The sequence below is a fragment of the Amphiura filiformis genome, chromosome 11 (genome assembly GCF_039555335.1).
Source record: "Amphiura filiformis chromosome 11, Afil_fr2py, whole genome shotgun sequence".
Classification (NCBI taxonomy): Eukaryota; Metazoa; Echinodermata; class Ophiuroidea; order Amphilepidida; family Amphiuridae; genus Amphiura; species Amphiura filiformis.
In genome coordinates this window covers 52519553-52546454 of record NC_092638.1, presented here as the reverse complement: position 1 = coordinate 52546454, position 26902 = coordinate 52519553, and the positions used below count along the sequence as shown (strand labels likewise).

Below are 26902 nucleotides of genomic sequence, written 5' to 3'. Positions count from 1 at the left end.
GCAATGGGACTCCTCTATACATTGATAACAAAATAAGTACCAACATCTCCGTGTTTTTCTGTTGCCAATGTACAGCAATGGGTTTCCTCTATTCATTGATAACAAAATAAGTACCACCATCTCCATGTTTTTCTGTTACCAATGTACAGCAATGGGACTCCTCAATTCATTGATAACAAAATAACTACCAACATCCCCATGTTTTTCTGTTACCAATGTACAGCAATGGGTCTCTTCTATTCATTAATAACAAAATAAGTACCAACATCTCCATGTTTTTCTGTTACCAATGTACAGCAATGGGTCTCCTCTATTCATTGATAACAAAATATGTACCAACATCTCCATGTTTTTCTGTTACCAATGTACAGCAATGGGTCTCCTCTATTCATTGATAACAAAATAAGTACCAACATCTCCATGTTTTTCTGTTACCAATGTACAGCAATGGGTCTCCTCTATTCATTGATAACAAAATAAGTACCAACATCTGCATGTCTTTCTGTTACCAATGTACAGCAATGGGTCTCCTCTATTCATTGATAACAAAATAAGTACCAACATCCCCATGTTTTTTCTGTTACCAATGTACAGCAATGGGTCTGCTCTATACATTGATAACAAAATATGTACCAACATCTCCATGTTTTTCTGTTACCAATGTACAGCAATGGGTCTCCTCTATTCATTGATAACAAAATAAGTACCAACATCTCCATGTTTTTCTGTTACCAATGTACAGCAATGGGTCTCCTCTATTCATTGATAACAAAATAAGTACCAACATCTGCATGTCTTTCTGTTACCAATGTACAGCAATGGTCTCCTCTATTCATTGATAACAAAATAAGTACCAACATCCCCATGTTTTTTCTGTTACCAATGTACAGCAATGGGTCTGCTCTATACATTGATAACAAAATAAGTACCAACATCCCCATGTTTTTCTGTTGCCAATGTACAGCAATGGGTCTCTTCTATTCATTGATAACAAAATAAGTACCAACATCTCCATGTTTTTCTGTTACCAATGTACAGCAACGGGTCTCCTCTATTCATTGATAACAAAATAAGTACCAACATCCCCATGTTTTTCTGTTACCAATGTACAGCAATGGGTCTCTATTCATTGATAACAAAATAAGTACCAACATCCCCATGTTTTTCTGTTGCCAATGTACAGCAATGGGTCTCCTCTATTCATTAATAACAAAATAACTACCAACATCTCCATGTTTTTCTGTTACCAATGTACAGCAATGGGTCTCCTCAATTCATTGATAACAAAATAACTACCAACATCTCCATGTTTTTCTGTTGCCAATGTACAGCAATGGGTCTCCTCTATTCATTAATAACAAAATAAGTACCAACATCTCCATGTTTTTCTGTTGCCAATGTACAGCAAAGGGTCTCCTCTATTCATTAATAACAAAATAAGTACCAACATCTCCATGTTTTTCTGTTAACAATGTACAGCAACGCGTCTCCTCTATTCATTGATAACAAAATAACTACCAACATCTCCATGTTTTTCTGTTACCAATGTACAGCAATGGGTCTCCTCTGTTCATTGATAACAAAATAACTACCAACATCTCCATGGTTTTCTGTTGCCAATGTACAGCAATGGGTCTCCTCTATTCATTGATAACAAAATAACTACCAACATCTCCATGTTTTTCTGTTACCAATGTACAGCAATGGGTCTCCTCTATGCATTGATAACAAAATAAGTGCCAACATCCCCATGTTTTTCTGTTACCAATGTACAGCAATGGGTCTCCTCTATCCATTGATAACAAAATAAGTACCAACATCCCCATGTTTTTCTGTTGCCAATGTACAGCAATGGGTCTCTATTCATTGATAACAAAATAACTACCAACAACCCCATGTTTTTCTGTTACCAATGTACAGCAATGGGTCCCCTCTATTCATTGATAACAAAATAACTACCAACATCTCCATTTTTTTCTGTTGCCAATGTACAGCAATGGGTCTCCTCTATTCATTGATAACAAAATAAGTACCAACATCTCCATTTTTTCTGTTGCCAATGTACAGCAATGGGTCTCTTCTATTCATTGATAACAAAATAAGTACCAACATCTCCATGTTTTTCTGTTGCCAATGTACAGCAATGAGTCTCCTCTGTCCATTGATAACAAAATAAGTACCAACATCCCCATGTTTTTCTGTTGCCAATGTACAGCAATGGGTCTCTATTCATTGATAACAAAATAACTACCAACAACCCCATGTTTTTCTGTTACCAATGTACAGCAATGGGTCCCCTCTATTCATTGATAACAAAATAAGTACCAACATCTCCATTTTTTTCTGTTACCAATGTACAGCAATGGGTCTCCTCAATTCATTGATAACAAAATAACTACCAACATCCCCATGTTTTTCTGTTACCAATGTACAGCAATGGGTCTCCTCTATTCACTGATAACAAAATAAGTACCAACATCTGCATGTCTTTCTGTTACCAATGTACAGCAATGGGTTTCCTCTATTCATTAATAACAAAATAACTACCAACATCTCCATGTTTTTCTGTTACCAATGTACAGCAATGGGTCTCCTCTATTCATTGATAACAAAATAAGTGCCAACATCCCCATGTTTTTCTGTTGCCAATGTACAGCAATGGGTCTCTTCTATTCATTAACCCTAACACTGACCCATGCTTTTTGGTATCGGAAGTCAGAGAAGATCCGATTTTTTCAAGAAGAAGAAGAATTTTGACTTGGCACCCTGGGATTCGAACCTTTGACCCCTCGCATGCCAGCGAACGAACGCGACCGGTAGCTGCTCGGGTTATTGCTGCCCGGCCAGCAATTCCGTGATCATATCACACTTCGGGTGATTGCGTCATCGCAGACCCTGGGATGCATGCATGTTATGAATTTTTCATCGTGGTATTTTGTGGTTTTTACTGGTGTTAGGGTTAATAACAAAATAACTACCAACATCTCCATGTTTTTCTGTTACCAATGTACAGCAATGGGTCTCCTCTATTCATTAATAACAAAATAAGTACCAACATCCCCATGTTATTCTGTTGCCAATGTACAGCAATGGGTTTCCTCTATTCATTGATAACAAAATAAGTACCAACATCTTCATGTTTTTCTGTTACCAATGTACAGCAATGGGTCTCTTCTATTCACTGATAACAAAATAAGTACCAACATCCCCATGTTTTTCTGTTACCAATGTACAGCAATGGGTCCCCTCTATTCATTGATAACAAAATAAGTACCAACATCTCCATTTTTTTCTGTTGCCAATGTACAGCAATGGGTCTCCTCTATTCACTGATAACAAAATAACTACCAACATCTCCATGTTTATTCTGTTACCAATGTACAGCAATGGGTCTCTATTCATTGATAACAAAATAAGTACCAACATCTCCATGTTTTTCTGTTACCAATGTACAGCAATGGGTCTCCTCTATTCATTGATAACAAAATAAGTACCAACATCTCCATGTTTTTCTGTTGCCAATGTATAGCAATGGGTCTCCTCTATTCATTGATAACAAAAGAAGTACCAACATGCTCCATAATATTTTCTGCGATACCATAATCTGAGCAAGCCGTAGGAGAAATTATGAATCCAGGTTTCAAAAAAATAGATTTGAGATTAATACTGACTTGCAATCACACAAACACTCGCCTTTTAACCAGACCTTTCGTTAAATATGAAAAAAATAATATATCCAAGTCTATAGCATTTAAATGCCAAAATTAAGAAGAAAAGAGGATTCTCCATCCAGCCTGCAAGGTTTGATGGGTTGGCTTTAATGGTACGTAGAACCTTATCTTATTTTTTTGCAAGTAACATTGTCACAACTCGCAGTTCAAATTCCGCAATACAATTAATACAGTTCAACTTCATTTTACTTCACGTTTCGCTGTGTTGAGTTCAACTGCAAGACCATCTAATTTACCCAACAAACACACAACAGTTTTACAGAAAACGTTTAAATGTCTGGTTATGTAAAGGGAATAAGCACGTTTTTAACATTCATAAAACATTTATGAAAATTTGAGGCAAAACATTCTAACACATTGTTGACAATATGTTGCAAAAATGTTAGCCCAAAATATTTTACAATAACGTTATAAAAACGTATTCATGACCTTTATATAACCCGACATTTAAATGTTATTAAAACGTTTTGAATAACCGTTTCAAGTACTTGTTGTGTTTGCTGGGTATAAAGAGCTGCTTGCTTGACTTATATTGGAACTTTTTGTTTGTTTGGATCAAGACGTGGCTTCTAAATGCAAATGGCAGCTATGGCATGCATGTTTGAACAAACGATATTCTTGTACTCCTACGACTATATGAAATTGGTCAAGTCAACCATGTGGTCAAGTGTGTGCCTTTCGTCGATGGTTAGCTGTTTTATGTATGTCACATGTATCACGACTCCATTTTCAGAATCACTGCTTGATATTCAGAATTAAGTTCCCTTATGAGCCGCTCTTGAAGAAACGTTAACCGAAAAACAAACTTATTACTGCAATCAATTCGTGTGGCGTTATCAACACTGTGTCTCCTTCAAGGCCAAGATGCAAGTTTGCTTTAATAATGTCAGCCTTCCAATCGAATCGTTGAACTGGTTCCTGTAAGTTTCGGTTTCAAAGTATTCTTTATGTAGAAATGTAAGTAAACCGGATGGATGAAACTAAGGAGAGTGATTGGTAAAAAGATCACGTTTACCTGTTCGAAAAAAGGGATAAAACGTCATATTTAGTAATTACAACAAGGACTTCAAAGTGTTGGGAGTCGTCCAATTGAACATGTTGAAGTGATTTATTTGTATGAAATTTATTGATCTTTAAATGTGTCATTCGGATATTTAGATTTGAGAGTTTTGCACACAAATTTTGTTGTATGGATACCTACAGGTCATTTTGCTAGTTTAGAGTGAGGAATAATCATTTTGGTCTTTTGTTGCCAAATGGATTTGATTGTCATTTAGCGCCTTCCTTGTCTTTTTTCCTAGTATCAGAGAGAGCTTGCAACACACCACAAAATAGCCTAGCCCTAATAATATTACAGAGTACTGTATAAGAGCTGGAGAAAATTCTTATAGTTGTTATAAAACTTGCCATTTTGTAAGTTTTTGCAACTTTGATTTGACAGGCATCTTCTATTAGATTATTAGGAATGTCACATCATAAAATGAACAAAAGGGCATTCTAAAACATTCCGTCGACCACACCCTATTAAATGCATGACCGATATGGCTTTTTCCTTGATATTGAATTTCTAATATAGACCGATTTGATAGCTGATATTTTGTGACTTGCTTATGGGAAATCCCATCGGTAGAAGGAATTTCATTTACAGACAGTGTCAGTGTAAATCTTCTTTTCGGAACTTGTTTAGAATGGATTCTAAAAGAGCAACAGCAACGGATCTAATTACACACTATATGGATGATTTTTTATGATCGATTGATCGGATACTTTATATGGACGATGATCACGCACTACACTAAATAATGCGTACGTCCACGGCGTGCCCAATGGTTTTTCGGCTGTTTGTAGAGATAGCAATGTTTAATCATTTATGTACAAACACAGTTAGACATACGTAAAATCCGAGTTCTGATCCTTCGGTAGCCACAAATAGCGGGAATTGTATAACAGTCATTACAGCATTGACAATCGAAGTCATCCCGTACAGACGACCCAAGTAATCGGTTGGAAATCTGCAAAGGAAAACAATAGCTAACAATCCAGAACTTGATCATTGTTTATCATTTACTGTATTAAAAGGAGTAGAGACTAACAAATTCACAAACGAACGTCAGCATACCTGGAGAATATCACAGAAACACATTACCATTTTGTACGGACACGATTTATTTTTAACCGGAATTTTCTTGTATTCGATATTCATGGAATGGACTATGAATAACGTAGAAGTGCCCTTGGGGAAAAAAGCATTGCATCATCATCATGCGTTAGGTCTAAACCCTAATATAGGTTTTTATCACGATGAGCGGTAACAATATTTATTTTGTGCAACCACAATGGGCCGCAATACGACAATCCCAAACCTATAAACCCTAATAGTTAGGTGTGTTGCGGCCCATTATGGTTGTAGCGGCCAATTATGGTTGCAGATTTTTTTTCGGAGCCATAATGGGCCGCAATACCTCCAACAATTTGGGTTAGGGTTTAGCGTTAGGTTTAGCATACTAAAGTATTGCGGGCCATTATGGTTGTAGAAAATAAATACGCGTGCCGCTCATCGTGCGGCCCATTATGGATACAAAAATAAACACGCGCGCGGCACTATGCCTACTTAAAAAAAGAAAGTTGCTTGCGCCCAACGTAAGAAGAACCACTGAACCAATACTATGCTTGTTTGTACTCGTATAACTGACTCGATTGACTTCTATACTCACGTAAACGTAATAAATGCTGATACCAAACTATACAAAAAGCATCTTGCAATGGATAGTAGTACAAAGGAGACAATTTGTAGTTGGAGTACTGGAATAGCCACACATAACGAAAACACGCTGAATATTAAAGCAGTGATGAAAAATGTCAAACGACAATTCTTCAAATCTCGTAGAGGATCACGGGAGCCTGTAATGGCAGAATAGAACACAAATATTATGAAGAATCTGTTCAAATAATATGCGCAATTTAATAGGTGTGTTACGTAAATTGCCATCTGAACATTACCCCGATGGAGCGCATACAGTAAGTGAAAGTGTAAATTAACTCGATTTTGGAGTCGTTAACATATAGCCTACCCTGCATGCTTGCGCCATTTCCCATCATTCAACATTTTCATGTCATCCATCGCTTCACATCATTAGCACAATTATTCTCTTATCGAAAAGTAGCTTGATCACCCGCTTGATCTCTTTCAGCTGAATTACGATCATAATAATTATATTAGCGTGTATGCTGCGTACACCCGAGGCTGAATACCCTCGTGAGATCATCTTCCAGGGAGCAGTGTCAGTAGGCCTACATTGAAACTCGATGGGTCCCAGCACTGAACCTTGAGGTACACCATCAACCAGTACAGAAGGTGCAGACTATAAACAATTCATTACAAATGTAGTTATAAAGAACTATGGCAAATAAGCTTGAAACCATTTTGTCATGTTTGTGATTACTTACTTGAGACTATCCGTCTGTCCAGCAGATACCCTTGCGCAGGCGCAGTCAATATCCCGCCGAATTGTATCATATTGCATATAAATGTGTAATTATTCACTGAAAATATCAAATTGAAGAAAACAAATAAAACGTCGTGACTTTTGCATACAGACAAACAAGAGAAAATTAATATTTTAGACAAATAAGAAATTGATATCATAGAAAAATAAGTTTAGAGGTAACGTCATTGAGATTCACCGATTATGTTCGATATACGGGCATCTTTACCCGCCCAACCAGTCTCCCCTTCCAATAAAACATATTCCTACCTAGTATTTTGTCGTGATCTGTTAGTCTTTCAATCCATACGTTAAAAGCGCCAATAAAGAACGTCCACCTGAGGTGAAGTAATCCCATCCATATCAGTAACGAGATGAACAATGCAGAACCCATAGCACTATGTAATGTCGGAAAACGTTTTTCGATTTGGTAGGTTGGTGTTATGGGTAATGTCTTGTCGACAGGGTCAGAATTGGTATCAGGAGGGATGGTCGGTATATCTCCATTGTTGTCCAATCCTGTGTTAAGGCAAGAGGGACACATCTTAAGAGATGGGTAGCACAATCTTAAAAAGGAATTTTTGGGTTGTTTTTTTACTCCGGTTCTTGAAGCTTCTTGAGCTGTCCAGTAAACATGGCAAATGTTGAGCCCTAAATGTTTGTACAAAGAACCGCAAAGGCTAGAAAGAAGAGTACTACTCTCTAAATGTAAAATAGTGAATTTCCACTCATTCAAGGAGTTGAACGAGGGACAACCCGTTTTTGAGCGGAAAACACTCTTTAATGAAAGAAAGTATATTTTCTTTAGGCAATATTCACTCTTTTGAGAGTATAGGGGGCCTACAGACTACTTTTTTCAATCCTTTTAGAGTGAAAACTTTCCACTCAAAAGGGGCTGTCGTCCATTTCACTATATCACTCTTTTTTTTCCACTCTTTCCACTCGGTGTATATTTAGAGAGTACTTAAAGGAGTGTTTCGTGATCCTAGCATCCTCTTTTTATGACATTTTCAGTACATATCCACGAAAAAAGCATATTCCCAAAATTTCAGTTGATTCCGATTTTGCGTTTGCGAGTTATGCATGATTATGTGTATTACACTGCTCCATAGACAATGCGTTGTAATTTCGTTCTGGTGCACCAGAACGAAATTCAAATTTCACGATATCTTTGCAAAACGAATTAATCTGCAAGAAATATTTTGTACATAAACATTATGTAGCCAGAGGTTTCCAGTGATGTAAAAATCTCAACTTTTTTTGAGAAAAGTGGGGGGATGAGGCTGTGGATCACGAAATGCCCCTTTAAGACCTGAAAACAGATCAGGCTACAGCAGTTGTGTTAAATTGAGTGATGTACAAATAAAACCAGACACGCAAATTACCTAACTTGTTGCACTATGAAATCAAGCACCATACCAAATTTGGAAAATATGAGCTAATATTATGTATATTTGCTACAAACATGATCCTGTGGATCAACCATTGAGCCTTTTCAAGTTTTCAGTTTTCCCGCCTCATTAAATCTATTGTCATGTTTGAACACCGGAATTGTATTTTGTACTGATTTTAGTTTCTCGGCGAATAAGCCCAATCGCCATTGTAACTTTCGGTTTTTGAGAGCAATTTTGAGACACTTTGGCCTCTGACATATGGGAAATTGGTGTAATTATTATTAATTTATTTTTTTTTGTCATAATGTTATCATTAAAAATATTTAAATAATTAATTTATTCAATAATAATGGGGTTTTTTTTATTGGGGGTTGTTTCATTCTAAAACAATTTAGATTATATTTTGTACGCACAAAAACCAATTTTTCTGAATTTTCCCAATAGGTTAGAGGGCAAAGTGTCCCAAAACTGCAAAAACTGTCATGTATTGCAAACTTCAACAACTAACCAAAGAATTTGCCCGCCGCTTACAGAACCGAAAAAAGCCTAAGCGCCGGCAACACAAAAGGGATTTTCACACCTTCTCCAAACATGTCAATCAAATCTAAGACATAGCCCAATAATTGAGAAACTAATCCTGAAACCAAACTTGAAAAGACCTATTGTTTGATGATCTATTCTAGCCTTACAATTATCTTCTATGTCATTTGATAATGTACCTGGATTGTCGAAAGCATTATCGATCTTATTCTGCGGATCTGCGAACTCCAATGGAACATCATTTGTATCTGGCGCTGATGCACGTGAGTACAGAACTGTACACAACGTGGTTACCATACTGATAGTGCATAGTGATAATATGACAAAGAAGGATAGCCGATAATGCAGGCCCAAATTGTACGCGATCTGCAAAAGTATAAAAAGAGAAGAAAATGTAACTTTGTTCAAACTTTGTCTATGGAAATTCTCTTAGTAGGCTAAGCCAACGTCAACCGTAAGTTACAACAAGGGATAACAATTAATCTGTTTAAAACTACTTTCTGGCGTCAAAATAGAACCGATAGCATAGGCGTAGATCCCGGGGTTATGGGGATAAATCCCACCAATATTTTGACAGGGGGTGGTCCATACAATCACCCCCCCCCCTGTTGACGCCTGTATGTAGGTTTCTGATCAAAATAACCTCATATTTGTACCATATTTCATTTTCACCAGTTTAGCTTCAATTATGCAAAAGTTATTTTGTCACCAAAAGGTGCTGGATTCTATATACTATTCTATAAAGAAATCTACGCCACTAATCACTGGACTCTTAGTTTCGATATAATGACCCCCATTAGGTCTACATCCAGTTGAACCCCCCCCCGCAAAGTTGTAAGGTCATCCCGCTTACCCGTTCCCTGAATGACATACCCAGTTTACAGTTTTCTTGCTAAAACATGTAAAATGGACCAACAAAATTGGGTAAACTTTGGAATAATACAAGCTTTGGTCAATTTTGACCTGATATTTCGATCCAGAAGGACCCCCTTTAGCCCAACCCATGGTCCATAAGATTTTTACCTGGATAACAACAGTGACAAAGGCGGACGAGTCAAAGGCACTGTCCAGGAATGCGATGGCTGTGCCTTTGCGTCGTAATTTCAAATTAGCAACGATCTGAAAACAAAAGAAAAAAGAAAACAAAAGATCTGTTGTTAGATCTGCTATCGAGTAAACAATTTAATAAGTGTTGTTACTAAACTTGTTAGATATTTTATGGAGATAAAACAATGTTACTAATGTTGTTAGATCTTGTATGGAGATAAAACAATGTTACTAATGTTGTTAGATCTTGTATGGAGATAAAACAATGTTACTAATATTGTTAGATCTTGTATGGAGATAAAACAATGCTACTAATGTTGTTAGATCTTGTATGGAGATAGAACAACGTTACTAATGCTGTTAGATCTTGTATTGAGATTAAACAATTGTACACTTGTTATTAGATCTTGTATGGAGATAAAACAACGTTACTAATGTTGTTAGATCTTGTATGGAGATAAAACAATGTTACTAATGTTGTTAGATCTTGTATGGAGATAAAACAATGTTACTAATGATGTTAGATCTTGTATGGAGATAAATGTTGTTACTAATGTTGTTAGATCTTGTATTGAGATTAAACAATTGTACACTTGTTGTTAGATCTTGTATGGAGATCGAACAACGTTACTAATGTTGTTAGATCTTGTATTGAGATTATACAATTGTACAAGACAGTGTTTTTATATCTTGTATCGAGATTAAGCAATTTCACAAATGTTGTTAAATCTTGTATCGAGATTAAACAATTGTACACTTGTTGTTAGATCGTGTATGGAGATAAAATAACGTTACTAATGCTGTTAGATCTTATATTGAGATTAAATAATTGTACAAGACAGTGTTGTTAGATGATCTTGTATCGAGATTAAGCAATTTCACAAATTAATGTTGTTAAATCTGGTATCGATATTAAACAATTATACACGTGTTGTTAGATCTTGTATAAAGATAAAACAACGTTACTAATGCTGTTAGATCTTATATTGAGATGAAACAATGTTACTAATTTTGTTAGATCTTGTATGGAGATAAAACAATGTTACTAATGTTGTTAGATCTTGTATGGAGATGAAACAACGTTACTAATGATGTTAGATCTTATATTGAGATTAAACAATTGTACCCTTGTTGTTAGATCGTGTATGGAGATAAAAAACAATGTTACTAATGTTGTTAAATCTTGTATCGAGATTAAACAATTGTACACTTGTTGTTAGATCGTGTATGGAGATAAAATGTTACTAATGCTGTTAGATTTTGTATTGAGATTAAACAAATGTACAAGACAGTGTTGCTATATCTTGTATCGAGATTAAGCAATTTCACAAATGTTGTTAAATCTTGTATCGAGATTAAACAATTGTACACTTGTTGTTAGATCGTGTATGGAGATAAAACAATGTTACTAATGCTGTTAGATTTTGTATTGAGATTAAACAATTGTAAAAGACAGTGTTGTTAGATCTTGTATCGAGATTAAGCAATTTCACAAATGTTGTTCAAACTTGTATCGAGCTCAAACAATTGTCACTGATTGTACACTTGTTGTGAGATCTTGTATCGAGATTAAACAATGTTACAATTGGTGTTAGGAAATTAAGCTACTCTTTTTTGTTTCACAAACATCACTAGGTGGCTAACACGAAAGTGTTATTTACCGAACCAATTCTGTAAACGTTTTATGACGAAAAAGAGTGGAAATTTCAACTTATTTTCGCTCTATTTTCTTACATGTGTTAATAATTGGGGCTTAGTTGTTTGTGTAAAGTTGAATTGTTAATAGGCCAAGTCACATCAACATAAAAACAAACTAATCAAACATCTGTAGTTTTGGAACAAATAGGGTTGACTAAAGGTCGGAAGTTGAAACATCGCTGAGAATTTTGGTCGTTTTTGGGAAAGACTACTTCGTTATTCAAGTAATGTTAAGGGTTTAATTTTTTTTCCCTACCTCTGGTAACGTTTGGGACATTGTAGAATCAGAGAAAAGTATTTCCCTTTCTATATAGGGGCCTAGGCTATGTACGAATTTCATTGGTATTTGCTTTTTAGGGGTGGTGCAATTATTATGTTTACCCCAGATGTGTACTGATACTGAAGATTTCACACCACCAAATAGTATTATACGGTCGTGCGCCCTGAATGCATTTCTCAGAAAAAACCATGCATAGCCTAAAGTAAGCATTAAAATGAGCAGAAATTTGCATAAATTTGGCTAAATTTGGATTGCCATGATTAGTAATATCAAATCCTGCAAGTGTACCACTGATGGGAGAGATCGAGTATTTTTTAATGATTTTAAGGAGTCGTTTCTGTACAGAAACACTGGCATGATTTTGGAGGTAAATTAGGTAATTCCCGGACATCATAGACTTCGAGGGCCAGTCGTAAAAAATAATGACGGTCAACCTTTATTTTTACCCAGTCCGAGGAATCAGGCTAGGGCTAATTTCAACCATCATAGCTGTCGCTAAGAACTGAGTCGCTCTTGCGAAGAAAAAATGACGTTTTCTTGAGGCAAATTTAGTACATATCTCTATGGGGATTTATTTGGTGGTCTGATATCTTAAAGCAATTACATACACCTGTGTATTACTTCTTGAGTTAGATATCTTTTTCGAGACATTACTATGTAGGCTACACCACATTGATTTCTTCTTACAGCAGTCAGGTATCATTGTCACATGAGAAGAACTTATATACGAGCAACTGACTAGTGTCATTGAACTTTAATATCCAAACGCGAAAGTTACATCTCAAAAATGATCATTATTGACAAATTCAGACATTATTTGCCTTAAGCACGTCGGGAGGCACGTATCATGTTAAAAGCTATGTTAGTTTTGTATAATTAATTCTTGGAAGATTCTATTAACATTCCCTAAAGCATCATACTCAGTTAAGATGATACTGTTGTCATGGTTACCTTAATATCAACAACCAATAAGAGTAGTCCTCCTGAGGCGATCGCTAAACATGCTGGGAAGAGGAGTTCAGATAACTTTGGTGTCGTGAAGGCCGCTAGGAGAAGACCGAAACATAGAAGGGAGCTGAAATATGTAAAGAAACAAAATAATTATGTGTCAAACATACTTTTAGAATGGGAAATTAATGGTTATTTATATAACTTTACTGATTACGTTAAATACGAGTATTTCTAAAATCAGTTACACGTTGTTATTTCGGGGAATCCGGAAATAGCATTTATAATATATAGCCTAGGCCTGTAATTTAAGGCATAGATCATAGAGCTATGATCACGGACATAAATAGTTCGAACACTAGTGTCAAAGTAGGACTGTTTGAGGCCGTATTTCTGATATACTTGACATAAAGTGGGTAAGTGTTTTATGTTCGAACAATTATGACCGGAATTGTAGTTCCATTGGTCCCAAAGTGGTATCCAATTGTGACAAGCCACTTGGTCCAAGCCCGGCCCGGGGTGTAAGCCCGTTTCATCCAATTGCCACTTCGACCAATCGTGAATTTCCATTTATTCAAAACCGCTTTTTCCAATTGCCATTTGGTACTTATGGTATTGACCCGCAGTTTTGTTAGTCCAGTTTTTATATTGGAAAATCTGTTGAAGTTGAACTTGATCAAAGTGACCATATCTGGAATTTCCATTTATATCTTGACTTGACCGTGTTCACCTTTGTAACAAAAATGTTTAATTAAGTCGACTTGACATGGGTCAGTAAATTTTACTGTAACATTGGAACAAAAACGTTATCACCATAATGGTAGAGAGTTAGAATTAAGAGGTAGGGGCCTATAGGGTAAGAAATACGGTTGGAAATGGACATGTTCTAAAGTTTCTCCCCAAATGCTTATAATTGTTAGAAAAAAAGTGTCATAAATAATGCATCATTTATGACATACTGGGTAGGTCTAATAATGAGATATACAGGGTGTATCAAAATGATTGGTACCGAAGACTTCTCGTTTTTGCCGAATTTTTTTACTCCTTTTGTGCCAGTTTGGGGTTAATTGTTTAAATATTTGTAATTATATTAGTTTTATCTTCTCTAAGAATTTTCGATCATAAAGATAGCACATTCTATTCAGAAGTTACATGATTCTAAAGGAAAGTAGGTGTTTTTACACTTTTCATCGTAACGCTGGATCAGTAGCGCACTATTTTCAAAGCTCTATTTTACTGCAAATACCTTGTGAGGATAATATGTTGAAAATCATAGTAATGTTTAATATTTTCCTTCATTCATAATATATATTGATGTAATAATCAATATTTATTGTGAGAGTAATATTATTGACTTGAATAATTTAGGTGGGGTGAAAGAAGTTTGTGTATCAACACCATCCAGGGCGGTAATTTGTATTTTTGAGATTACTAAGTAGATGGTGTGGCAGAATGGCTATAGACTGTAGACATCTGTGTAGGTTAGTTTAGACCTGGTAAAAGTTATTGGAATGGCTCCACAGTATTCCACACTTCAGTGTGCATTCATAGTTAAGAATCACTGGTCGACACGAAGCTATGGAGAAGTAAAGTGCAGAGAAGATCTAGGAGACAGTTTCTAAGAGCAAGGCGTATCCCGTGCAAACATGCTATAACTTGCCATGCTTCAAAATTTGATATGGGCAGTTCCAGAATGGACCCATCCCAGTTGTTAAGTTCTTTCAAGATAGGGCTTCACCTCACACTACCAGAGTCGTAAGGCATGTAAGGCAGGGACTTCAGAAATTATCTTTCTAAAAGCATGTGTAAAGCAATTTTATGTTATGTATACTGGGGTGAGATATTGAAGAGCAGGCCTATGTATGCAATAAATGGTTCAAGCAGTGAACCTATTCATCTTGTGTTGTGTAAGTAAAACCATGATTACGTCGATCTTCGTTTAAATGACAATAGCTCCCAGATGCATCAACCTATCAACTTCAGATTAATAGATCAATAAGTTAATATATGCCCCTTTCTATTTATATTACAAAAACTATATTAATTAGCAATTTTATAATTTTAATATATTTTTGAAAATGTCACATAGCCCGGTACCAATCATTTTGATACACCCTGTAGCATAATAACACGGAGGGGGAGTACTCAAATTACATTTGGACAGGAGTGTGCCGCTGGAACTCTGAAACCCTACCCATGTTCAGGGATTTGACAGTTTTTGACCATTTTTTTTTCAAATCGGGACCCTTTTTTCAAATCGGAACCCATGTTTAGGATTTTCTTGCAAAAAAGCGACCCATTGTTTAGAGCGACACATCCCCGAGTCCCCCCGGCATTAACATGTAACATAACTGCCTTTATCAAATATATCTACGGTAGTAAAGACGTTGGCCTATTCCAGTATAGGCCTACTTATAGCAAACCTGACCCTAAAATCTGGTTATCGGTAAAGTATCTTTTACCTTTTTGTGGTGTTACAAAACCTTCACAAACGTATCTTTTTCTGTATCTTTTTAGCATAGGCCTAATTATTGCTTGTGCTGCAGGGGGTGTATTGTTTGTTAATCACAGTATCAATTTTTAGTTTTGAAAGCGCTCACGTAAACCCAATCAGTCTTCGTCGCAATCATTTTATGTAACCCCATGAGATTAATTCTCAAAATTGTCTGCCAAAAGTGGCTTGAGACCCCATTCGACATGTCAAAAATATCTGCCCCCCCCCCCTTTGGGCCAGTGGTCAGCGACTTTCTGTCGCAATGATCTTATGTAACCCTACATAATTGCGATAAATACATTTTGTTGAAAACAATTTCCTTTCCAATTTTTACTAGCTTTTAGGGACCGTTCAATATTTTCGTCAGGGCAATGGGAATTTTGAGGGGGAATCAGAATTTTGTTTTGGTCTTGAGGGGGGAGTCTGGATTTTTTTCCAAAACTTCCATCCCCCTGGTGTAATAGTATTGAACGGTCCCTTACATTAAATTCTTAGCCCTACTGTTATTTTACCGTGTATCAATCAGGTACGTTGTAAGGCGCAGAAATTGGGGTGCACTAACTTTTGGGAAGTCGTGTTACAAGTAGGCCCTATATTTCAAAGAAGCTCGACGTTTGATATAGAGTAAAACGTGCGTCGTGCTTGATTTAATAATAGGGCGAACTTGGGCCTATGAGTATGAATAAATATTTATGTTTGATTTACGGTGTGACTTTGAAGGCATTTATAATGGGTCTTTAAAGGTATATTATCAGAATCAATATCAAAATCATTTTTGTGGGTCTGCAAACAAACCATGTATTAAACTGTATAAGGACTGTGCAATAATTATGAGCCCTAGTGGAGGGTAAAATTGAGAGGCAAGAATTTTTTGGCCACCTGAAATGAGGGAAAGCGATATTTGGCCAACCGAGAGGGGGCAAGTGATTTTTGGCACACATTCATGGGGCGCCTTTTGAATACAATTAACGCTCTAAAAAGGCTTAAGAAAACAGTAGGGAAACGCTTGTTATTAATAATCCCCCCCCCCCCCCCGATTGGATCCATTTCCCCCGACTGATAATAGGCGGTGGACACGTCCCCCCTCCTAAAAATCATGACGGAAGAAAAAAAACCCCAATAATTGCTCGGAATAATTCCCCTGTACATCTTCCGTGTTTTGGCCCCAAATATGGTGAAATTGCAGACTTTTGTGCGCTTCGATCGCACTGGCCCATCAAAAGGCAATTACACCTTAATTTTGGGTTAAAACCGGGGGTTAAAATAGTCCGAAACTGAATATTTCCCCAAAAAGGCAGCAGTAAAATCGTAACAAAATATGCTCGTCCCTCGTCGTCCCCGACCCCCCTAAATTTGAATGCTTTCGCCGCCACTGCGACTGACTGACAAAAGGGGGGGGGGGGGCACGCCACTGACTGATGAAACCCAACAGCTCCCAACATTGGCGTAGCATGGGGGGGCACCGACCATGATTGGGGGCACCGGGTCTATTTGGGGGGGCACAAGCCGTTCTTCGGCAATTTTCCTATGTTTTTTTTCCCAACTTCTCATAACGAGTTTTGGTCTCATGTGGTGGGATCGAGAACCTAGGATAGAAATCAGATGGATGTGACGCAATTTTGATACTGGAGTCACGAGTGGTTTTCAAGATATTCCAAAATAATTTCTTTTTAAAAAGATAAGAGGGGTTGGTACCTTTAATTGTGATAAAAACTTACCCAGAAGTTACACGACCTATGATAACACCAAAACGGTCAATGACAGCCCCGAGTGGAAAAAGGCACAACATACTCCCAACAGCTGATATGGTAAACACCAGGTCCAAAGCAGCATCTTGTTCATGACAATTATGTAGGCCATCTTCTGTTGTGACATTATTCGAGATCCGCAAACTTGAGCTTGAATTCGCCAGTGAATGGTTGCAATATTTATGAAAATAACCGAGCTCCTTGAAGACGTAAACTAGTGAGGACCAACCGAAGATAAAACCAGAAAGTAGTAAACATTCGAGAAAACAAAAAGTTACCAAAATGTGTTTGATGATGCTTGTATGTGCCATGGTGCCTTCGCTGAACTGAGACCGAACGTGTGTGTATGTATGATTGTAAACTTGTAGCATTTGAAGATCAAGTTCAAGCTTGAGGGGCCATGGCAGGAGGTTCAATATTATATTTGGCGTGATTTCAACTGACCTTTATTGTCACCTTTTGGTTATGTTTTACAAATTATGATGGCAGGTGCCGATGCTCACAAAACAATGGAAATGCCCATAGGAATTGATGTGTTACTATGGTTACGAAAATAACGATTGTTGTATGACAACCTGTGACAATAGGTCAACATATTTCATATTTTAGGGGTTGTACAATATTTATATATCCCGGGCGCGCGTCAAAAGAGGGAAGCCAATCAATTTTTTGGCAGGGCAAAAGAGGTAAGCAATTTTAGGCAGATTTTTTTGGGGTGAGAGATGTTTTGCAAGTCAAAACGTGGTGGGGCAAGAGATTTTCGGCATACTTTCACGGGTTACCAATAAATAAAACGCTACAAAAAGGCATATGAAAACGGTAAAGTCTAATATTCACAATTTCCTGCTCGCTACGCTCACATAGGCCTACACCTAAATATTAATATATTTGGCAGTTCAAAGGGAGGGCAGGCGAGGATTTTTTGGCAGGACGAGGTGGGGGAGCAATCTTGGCAGACCGAGAAGGGGACAAGGTGGGTTTTTTTTTGGGGGGCGGGGCATGCTGAGAGAAGGGCAAGCATATATTTTGGCAGGCCATTTTAAAATTTGCCTACCCTTGGGGAACAGATACTTAGTAATCATTGCACAGTCGTCTCTTTGTGGTGGTGTTAAACGGGGGGGGTTGCTCGTGGTTTTGCTGTTGTTGGCGGTGGTGGCGGTGTATAGGTTATGTGTGGTATTGGTGGCGGTCTATGGTATTGGTGGTGGCAATTGGTGTAATGGTATCTTGGTGGTGGTGCTGGTATTAGGGTGATTCTCTGAAAAGGTGAACTTTTATGTCCCGCGACTTTCGGCGCTCATAAAAGTTTTAAAAGCGGATTTTTTTTTCTTTTTTGGCTTAGTCATGGACTTTTGTATGTATAAAAATAGTTAAGAACATCCAAGTGGGGAAAAATTAATTTCTTGGAGTCAAAAAATTCTTCAATATCTGACGACCGCCCTGAAAACCCCATGTCCCGATGTCACGCACCGAATTTTAGTGATTTTGTAGTATTTTTGTGAGCAAGTGTGGGAAGTGAAAATTACCACTGACTGGGGTAAATATCATGTCTAAGAAGGTTTAAATGCTTAAAACCACTTCTAAAGTCAATTTTATGGTATAATTCAAAAATTTGTGTCAAAATATTGCTGTCCCGCAGTTTTGCATCATTGCCGTCACATTGGCATCAAAACGGCTGGAGGTAAAGACCAAATATCAGAGGTCAATAATTTGACCCTGTACGCTGCCGTTTACAGACGACGAAAAACATCAACCCGGAATAGCTGCACATTGGCACTCTTTTCCTGCCAATTTTGAGGGTATCTTCAAGTATACAGGCGCGTACCTTTATTCAACATCATCTCCAAACGTTTCTGATCAATTTGATATAAGTGTTATTGTTGAATTTTTCCGGAAAATAATGATGGTTGAATATGTCCCACAAGCTGTTGTGGTGATATGTAACACGTGGGTAAGCTTAACCCTGCTATTAACCGTAAGCAATGTCTGAACCATCATCTCCGCTACATCAGTTGGCATCACAATTTGCCGTGGCGGAGATGATTCTCTATAGGAATTCGTGTAGAAATGTCATCTCCGTCACATCACCATCATCTCCATCACAGCACCGGATCTTGAGATACAGCGAAGTCCAGTTTAGTTTATCAGAAAATGCTTACCAATTCTAAACCTTCTCATCTGTATGAATTTCATTTTCAAGTAGTGTGAAAACATTACTGAAATCAAATTTATCGGTGCAATTATGACGGAGATGATTCTCTATAGGAATTTGTGTAGAAATATCATCTCCGTCACATCACTATCATCTCCATCACAGCAATGTCATCTCCATCACAATTGTTGTTGACCTTTGACCTAGACAACATGGAATTTACTATTCAAAATTGGAAATGTAATTGATATTGTATGTGTTTACTATGTCAATAGAAATTTATTTAGTTATTTCAAGCAAAATTATGAATATACTTAAGTTTGTATAAAAAAAATACGTACAGACATGACTTTTTCCGTACAGCCTGCCTCTCATTTCCAAACTAAATGACGAAAGTAAAATATCATATTTTTTAAAGGAAGTGTCCGGTAATCACAACATGAAGCCTTATATGTTAGAAAAATTATTATCAAGCACGAATCACATGGTTTTATTTCAAACAAACTCATATTAACCATAAAAACGAATAAAAACAGCCATCTCTCAACACGCGATATTCAAAATTCCCGCGCCGAAATTGTCTAGAGCAGTGACGTCCCAATAGTTCAATGAAGCCTGTCGACAAATGAGCACAAATAACCATGACGTCACTGCTCTAGAACATTTCGGCGCGGGAATTTTGAATATCGCGTGTTGAGAGACGGCTGTTTTTATTCGTTTTTATAATTCATATGAGTTTGATTGAAATAAAACCATGTGATTTATAATAATAATAACAGCACTTAATATAGCGCTTTTCCAACCTGATCAAAGCACTTTACAAAGATACAAAATATATACAAAAAACATATATAATACCAGAAAGAGGCTTAAAAAACAGCAACAATCAGTACAAGTGAGTTTTAGGTTACTCTTGAAACTATCTACAGTGGGGGAAACTCTGATGTTTAAAGGGATGTTGTTCCATAGTTTGGGTCCCTGTACACTGAAAGACCTATCACCAATTAATCTGTTGCTCCTGGGGACAACTAGACCCTCTCTGGTTGGGATATAGATCGTCAAACAATCAGACAGGTAGATTGGTGACAGATCATTCAGTGACTTGTAGATGTATAAGAGGATTTTGAACATGATGCGTTTTTCGATGGGAAGCCAGTGGAGGGAGTCAAGAAGCTCGGATGACGAGTATAAGCGGCGAGGGACTTGGAATACAATGCGAGCAGCTCTGTTCTGTAAACGCTGGAGACGAGCAATATCGGTAGACCTGCAACCAGATAGAAGAGCATTAGCGTAGTCTATTTTGGAGAGAACAAGTGCTCGCATTGCATTGCTACAAGTGTCTTGATCGATATAACGACGAATTCTGGATATATTCCAGAGGAAGAAATTCAAAGATTTACATAAGGAGGTTATGTGAGATGACATGTTCATTGCTGTATCAAATGTTACACCCAGGTTTTTGATTGTATCTGAAGGTGTTATTACAGTACTACCAATGCAAATTGTAGTGTTGATAAGGCGATGCATGTTATTTGGGGATGCAGCTATGAAAAAATCAGTTTTGGAATCATTGAGTTTGAGTTTGTTTTGTGTCATCCAGCAACGTATTTCTTCCACACAGGATGACAGCTTGAACAGAGCACTAGCTGCTTCACCTGGAATACTGGGGTTTAATATGAAATACAATTGAATATCATCTGCGTAGAGATGATATCTAATACCATGATTACGGATTATTGAGGAGACTGGTTGAGCATACATAGTAAATGCTTTTGGACCAATGACCGATCCTTGAGGAACGCCATAATTCAGAACATAAACATCAGATATTGAACCATGTATACTGACATGAAATGTGCGACCGGTCATATATGATTTGAACCAATTTAGAGCTGCGCCTTTGATACCAAAGTCAAGTTCAAAACGATCAAAAAGAATGTTATGGTCAATGGTATCAAAGGCAGCAGATAAGTCAAGCATGATCAAGAAGGCAGCATGGTTATTGTCAAGAGCCCGATCAATGTCATTTTTTACCTGCAATAATGCGGTCTCAGTACTGTGTTTGTTTTTGTACGCTGACTGGAGAGTTTCATCAAGATTATTCTCTTCCAAGTGCTTGCTAACCTGCTTAATCACAGCCTTCTCGATAACCTTGCCAATGAAATTGATACTGGAAACAGGCCTATAATTTTGGAGGTCGTTCCAGTCAAGGGTGACTTTCTTGATGATGGGAGTTACCATAGCTTGTTTGAGATTATGTGGAAAAATACCAGTAGTCAGAGAATTGTTTACAATACAAGTTATATGAGGAATAACAATATCAATATACTCTCTTACCATCCAAGTTGGCATATAATCAAGGGAGCAAGATTTGTTTGCACAACTCATGATTATATCACGAACCTCAGTTTCGTCAAGTTCTTTAAATGAGACAAGATCATTTGCGACAACAATGTCATTTCTAGTTACAATACTTGGTGATGAAACGACAGTATTACTGTCGATGTTGCCACGTATTTTTGCAACTTTGTCAGTAAAGAATTGTGCAAATTTGTTGCACAACTCATCAGGAGTATCAAAAGTTGGTAAAGCTCTACAGTTCTTATTAAGTAAGAACCATAAGTAAACCATGTGATTTGTACTTGATAATTATTTTTCTAACATATAAGACCTAATGTTGTGATTGCCGGACACTTCCTTTAAATGAAAAAAGCAAACATGAATCAAGCAACTTACAAGTTATCCATAAAACTCCTAATTAAGAGTTTTAACAATTTTTTGTCCTTTTTTCCTTTTTGGCCTAAATGTGACGGAGATGATGCTCACCTGGCACAACCTGCAGATTACGCCCTCTATAATATAGAGGGCGCCCCTAAAGATTGTGCCAAATATTGTTTTCATGCACTAGAGACTTACATCCTTACAGATATGTAAAGGAAACATTTTTATAATCATTTTCAAATTCATATTTGCCTATCTTCCAATAGTACACCTTTTCAGAGAAATACCCATTACTGGTAGGCCCCCCTACCCGGCCCCTCTATTGGTTAATATATTGGTGGTTTTGGTAGCGTTGGTGGTGGTATGATTAGGCTTATATAGTTGTGGCCCGGGAGGCACTTAACACAAATGACCATACGGGTATATGCTCCCCCGGAAAGACCCCCCTTTTTGGATTTCGCAGCTCCGAAAGACCAGACCCCCTATGAAGACCCTTAAATTTTTTGATCATTTCAGCTCTAAAAGACCCCAAAATTGCTCATTCCTCTGCCATATTTCTGGGGTTTTTTTCAGGCGATTTCCAACCACAAAGCCAATAAAGCCCCCAGACCCTTGATTTTGACTGTTCGCAGCTCCAAAAGCCCCCATTTTACTTGTTCGCAGCCCGGTTCGCAGCTCCCAAAGACCCCCTTTTACCGGTACGCCGTCAGCTCCCAAAGACCCACCACCTCAAAATTCCGGGGGACCATATACCCACCAAAAATTTTTTTTTGATGTGCCCCCCCCCCCCTGGAGTTGTGGTGGCATTGTGGCGATATTGGTGGTGGTAGTGGATGTGGTAATTAAGGCTGGTGGTATCGGTGGTGATGATGGTGATGGTATGCCTATTTAGTGAAGTATTGGTGGTGTGTTGGCATGGTGGTAGTGTTGGTTTCAGTGATGATGTTGATATCAGTGGGGGTGTTGCTATTGATGCTGGTGTATTGGTGGTGGTGATTGGTGCCCGGGATTGGTGGTAGTGGTATCTTGGCGGTGGTGGTGGTGTGGTATGGTGTTGGTTGAGGTATAATTGGTGGTATTGTGTTGGTGGTGGTATTGATTGGTGGTGGTGGTATTATGTGGTGGTGGTATTGGTGGTTGTGGAGGATGTGATAAGGTTGATTGTGCGATATTTAAAATGAAATGTTTTAAACATTTTGCTGAGCAAATATCTCTTCAAGTTCATAAAATAACAGTATCGACAATACAAAACTCTTCGTATTGATATATAACCAATTCACTTTATTGCATGTTTATTAGTCATTGCTCCCTTATATCCCCTATTTTAAATTATTTCTTATCATTCCCGCAAATACTGGTTTTTACACTTTTTTTAAATGTACATTTTACTTCCAGCTGCACAACGAGGCACGTTACAAAAATCATAATTGTTCAAATTTTACAGCATTTGTCTTATCTAAACTGCTGATTTGTTTTTGGCACTATGTATAAATATCCAGTAGTAGGCCTAATGAGTATCCCGATTTTAACAAATCTTTTAAATAGTTTAAGATTTTAAGAAATTATTTCTTATCGTCTCGGTTATTAAAGGGGTTCGTGATTATAGCATCCTCGTTTTAGGGTATATGGTTCAATAAATATTCTGTGATATTCACGAACAAAGTTTACTACAAAAATGTCCGTTGATTCGGACATGGAATTTGTGAGTTACGCATAGTTACCATGGTTACAGGTGTTACGTCACCCCATTTACTATTGTGTTGTCGACAGACCAAATCGCGAAATACAAATTGGGCAAACGACCCGGGGGGTCACTCCCATTGTGACCTGTACACCATCCGCGATAATGAAAACGCGTAAAAAGGGCCGTTTTTCGTGGGTAGGCACGATACGCGCGTATCGCGTTTAGGGTGTCAAAAACATGAAAAATTGGAAAAAAGGGTAGCAAAATTGCAATTTCTAAATACGCGGAAATGAAATTTAGGGTATGAAATAGGGGTATGAAATTTGATGTTAGGAATGAAATCCCTGTTTAGGGTGTCGTTTTAGCCAAGGGTTAAATCCTTGTTTAGGGTGCTTTTCAAAAGTTGATTATCGCGGATGGTGTACAGGCCACAATGGGAGTGACCCCCCCACCTTTGTTCCATAACCATTAAGGTATAGGACATTTTTTATTTTTGATATAGCCCCAATGAAATGTATTTAATTATGTTTGTACTCACTCAGGTAGCATTGTGTGTGAATTTTACATCCGGACTAGAGGCTATTCTTTTTTTATGGGCATTTTGTGTCTAAAATGGCCCAAAATGAGGGTTTTTCAATATTGCCGTCCATTTCTAATCGTCATCCCCATAGGCTTTACATGTAAAATATAGCCTTGATCAAGGCTTCCTCCTTACTTTTTCTCTATTCATGCTCTTCATTGGATCCATGTATAATCAGTGGTAGAAGTAGGCCTATCATATACTGGACTCTCTAAAATTTTTAGTCAGGTCAGATTTTTGTGTAGGCGCTGGCAACATGAGCTAGGGAGGAAGTGTGCATTGTGGGGTGGGCGTGGTGGGCACTTTGCTTAAAAACTACAATGTACCCCTGCAGTGCACAGTATGCCTGGAGTAGAGTAAGATAAGAAAGTCCACTATCTGGCCTCAACAATTCAAATGTCAAATAATTTTTTACAAAGTTATGATGCTAAATAATTATTTCTAAAGAATAACTTTTGAAACAGAAATTTTTGTGGCAAAGCTTCCATGAATTTTACATTCACTAACTATGGACGCCAAAGGACTTGAAACAAGTCTAGTAAAATAAAGAGGCTCGTAAAAATTTAATAGCCTCTAGTTCGGATGTAAAATTCAGACAAAATGCTTTTTGAGTGATTACAACGATAATTAAATACTTTTCATTCGGGGCTATGTGGAATTTTTTTTATGTATTCCTTGTACAATGAGATTTCACAATAAAATGTCCATTGGAAACAAAGGTGCCCCCCCCCCCCGGGGCAAACGACCAAATCTGCAAGAAACTTCCGTAGGCAGACTATATGCACACAATCATGGTGTATATAGTCATCCGATGGTATAAAAATCTGAACTTTTTTTGGAGAAAGTTGAAGGGATTAGGCTGTGGATAACGAAGTGCCCCTTTAAGGTGGTAGGCCTACTACACCCATTGATAAATAATTGTGACTATATTTGCATTTTCTCAAAAAATAAATACACACTGGTAACAAAAGGGGCAAGGAATCCAGTTATATACACTGGAATTTCAGTGACTCAAGACAAGCGGTACATTATTTATGATAAGAAAAGAAGTACAGCGAGAATGTACCTCATATCTTAACATATACGTCGTATAATGAGCCACTTGTCTTGAATCACTGAAATTTCAGTGAAGTGATTGGATTCCTTGCCCCTATAAATAAACATAACTTTTGTAACCAGTGTGTATAGTTATTTTTTCCCTTAAATTACCAATTATAGAGAAACCTTTAGGGGCTGCATGTGCAATGATTATGTGTATGGGGTGAATTTCAGTAATGCTGCTAAAAATCGCTTGGCTTCATTTCGGTTTGCCCACAAATCATTTCCCAGTCCCGTTTTCGTGTAGTGCCAACACCCCGCTGCAGGCTGTATGTTTGAAGGAAAATAAAGGAAAATTACTTGCTTCCCTCTTTTAGCCCCCCCCCCCCCCAACTTGCCTAGTATATTTTGCTCCAGGTTATTGCACAGCCCCCATTGCACAAAATCAATCATGTGAAGGGGTGACGCTGCATGGTCACCGTCATTGTTCTCAAACTATGTCCCCTTTCAAAGTTGCCCCCCCCCCGCTCTCTGGCTCAGTACTACATTGCACTTTTTTTCTTTAGCGCTCCACTCAAATGCACATAATAGTCTGTGGATTGTGCTCCACAAGCCAAAATTAACATTTCAGAGTATCTACATGTAGGAGCGCATTAATAATGCTCCAAGATCACAATCAAATAGAGTAGGCCCACAAGTAAATAGAGTAGGCCTATGATATACGAGATGCCATTACCCGGGCCATTACCACGTATACCGAAAGAACATTCCATCATAATTATTAAAGCGTAAGTACATAGCAAAATACATTGCTGTCAACTGAATCAAAATATAGGCCTACAATATTATTGTACACACTAAAAAATGCCATAGCACAAATTTTAAACTGAAAAAGTCTGCTCGCCAAAATGTAAATTATTTTGCATTTATACAGTAGCGAGAGAATTATTATTTGATATAATATATATCTTAATCTTATACAAAGTTATATACATTGGGTCGAAATCTCTAGGTATAATTATATTGCACAAACATCTCAATTTTGCTTAAACTACAAACAATACCGTAAAATCTCGTCTACAAGCATATATTGTGTTTTTGATGAAAGCTAAATTAAAACGAGACAGCCGTAAATATGCCAATTGAGGCCGTCAGCCTTTCGCCATCTTGTGGGTACAAATGATCTGCGTGTTCATGCGTCGGACACTACGTGCAGGGCGCAGCTTGCCACGCAGCTGTTATCACGCATCAACGCGGTGATTTTGCTGTTCACGCATGGACATCGAACGACCATCGCACGCAGCGTGTAGGCCTACCCACAAGATGGCGGCATATGACGTCACGCTGACGGCCTCTATACAA

General features: G+C 37.6%; 1 protein-coding gene across 1 annotated transcript; it reads right to left on the bottom strand.

The window, feature by feature from the left end:
• Window positions 1-2817: 2817 nt before the first annotated feature.
• On the bottom strand, window positions 2818-17842 carry LOC140164991 (equilibrative nucleobase transporter 1-like). Its single transcript, XM_072188397.1, has 9 exons — window positions 17336-17842; window positions 13127-13250; window positions 10174-10269; window positions 9330-9516; window positions 7487-7735; window positions 7179-7274; window positions 6446-6632; window positions 5626-5743; window positions 2818-4746 (listed from the first exon to the last, which is right to left on the bottom strand). Exons 1-9 carry the CDS (start codon window positions 17734-17736, stop codon window positions 4618-4620), a joined length of 1587 nt encoding a protein of 528 aa, XP_072044498.1. The 5' UTR covers window positions 17737-17842; the 3' UTR covers window positions 2818-4617.
• Window positions 17843-26902: the final 9060 nt, after the last annotated feature.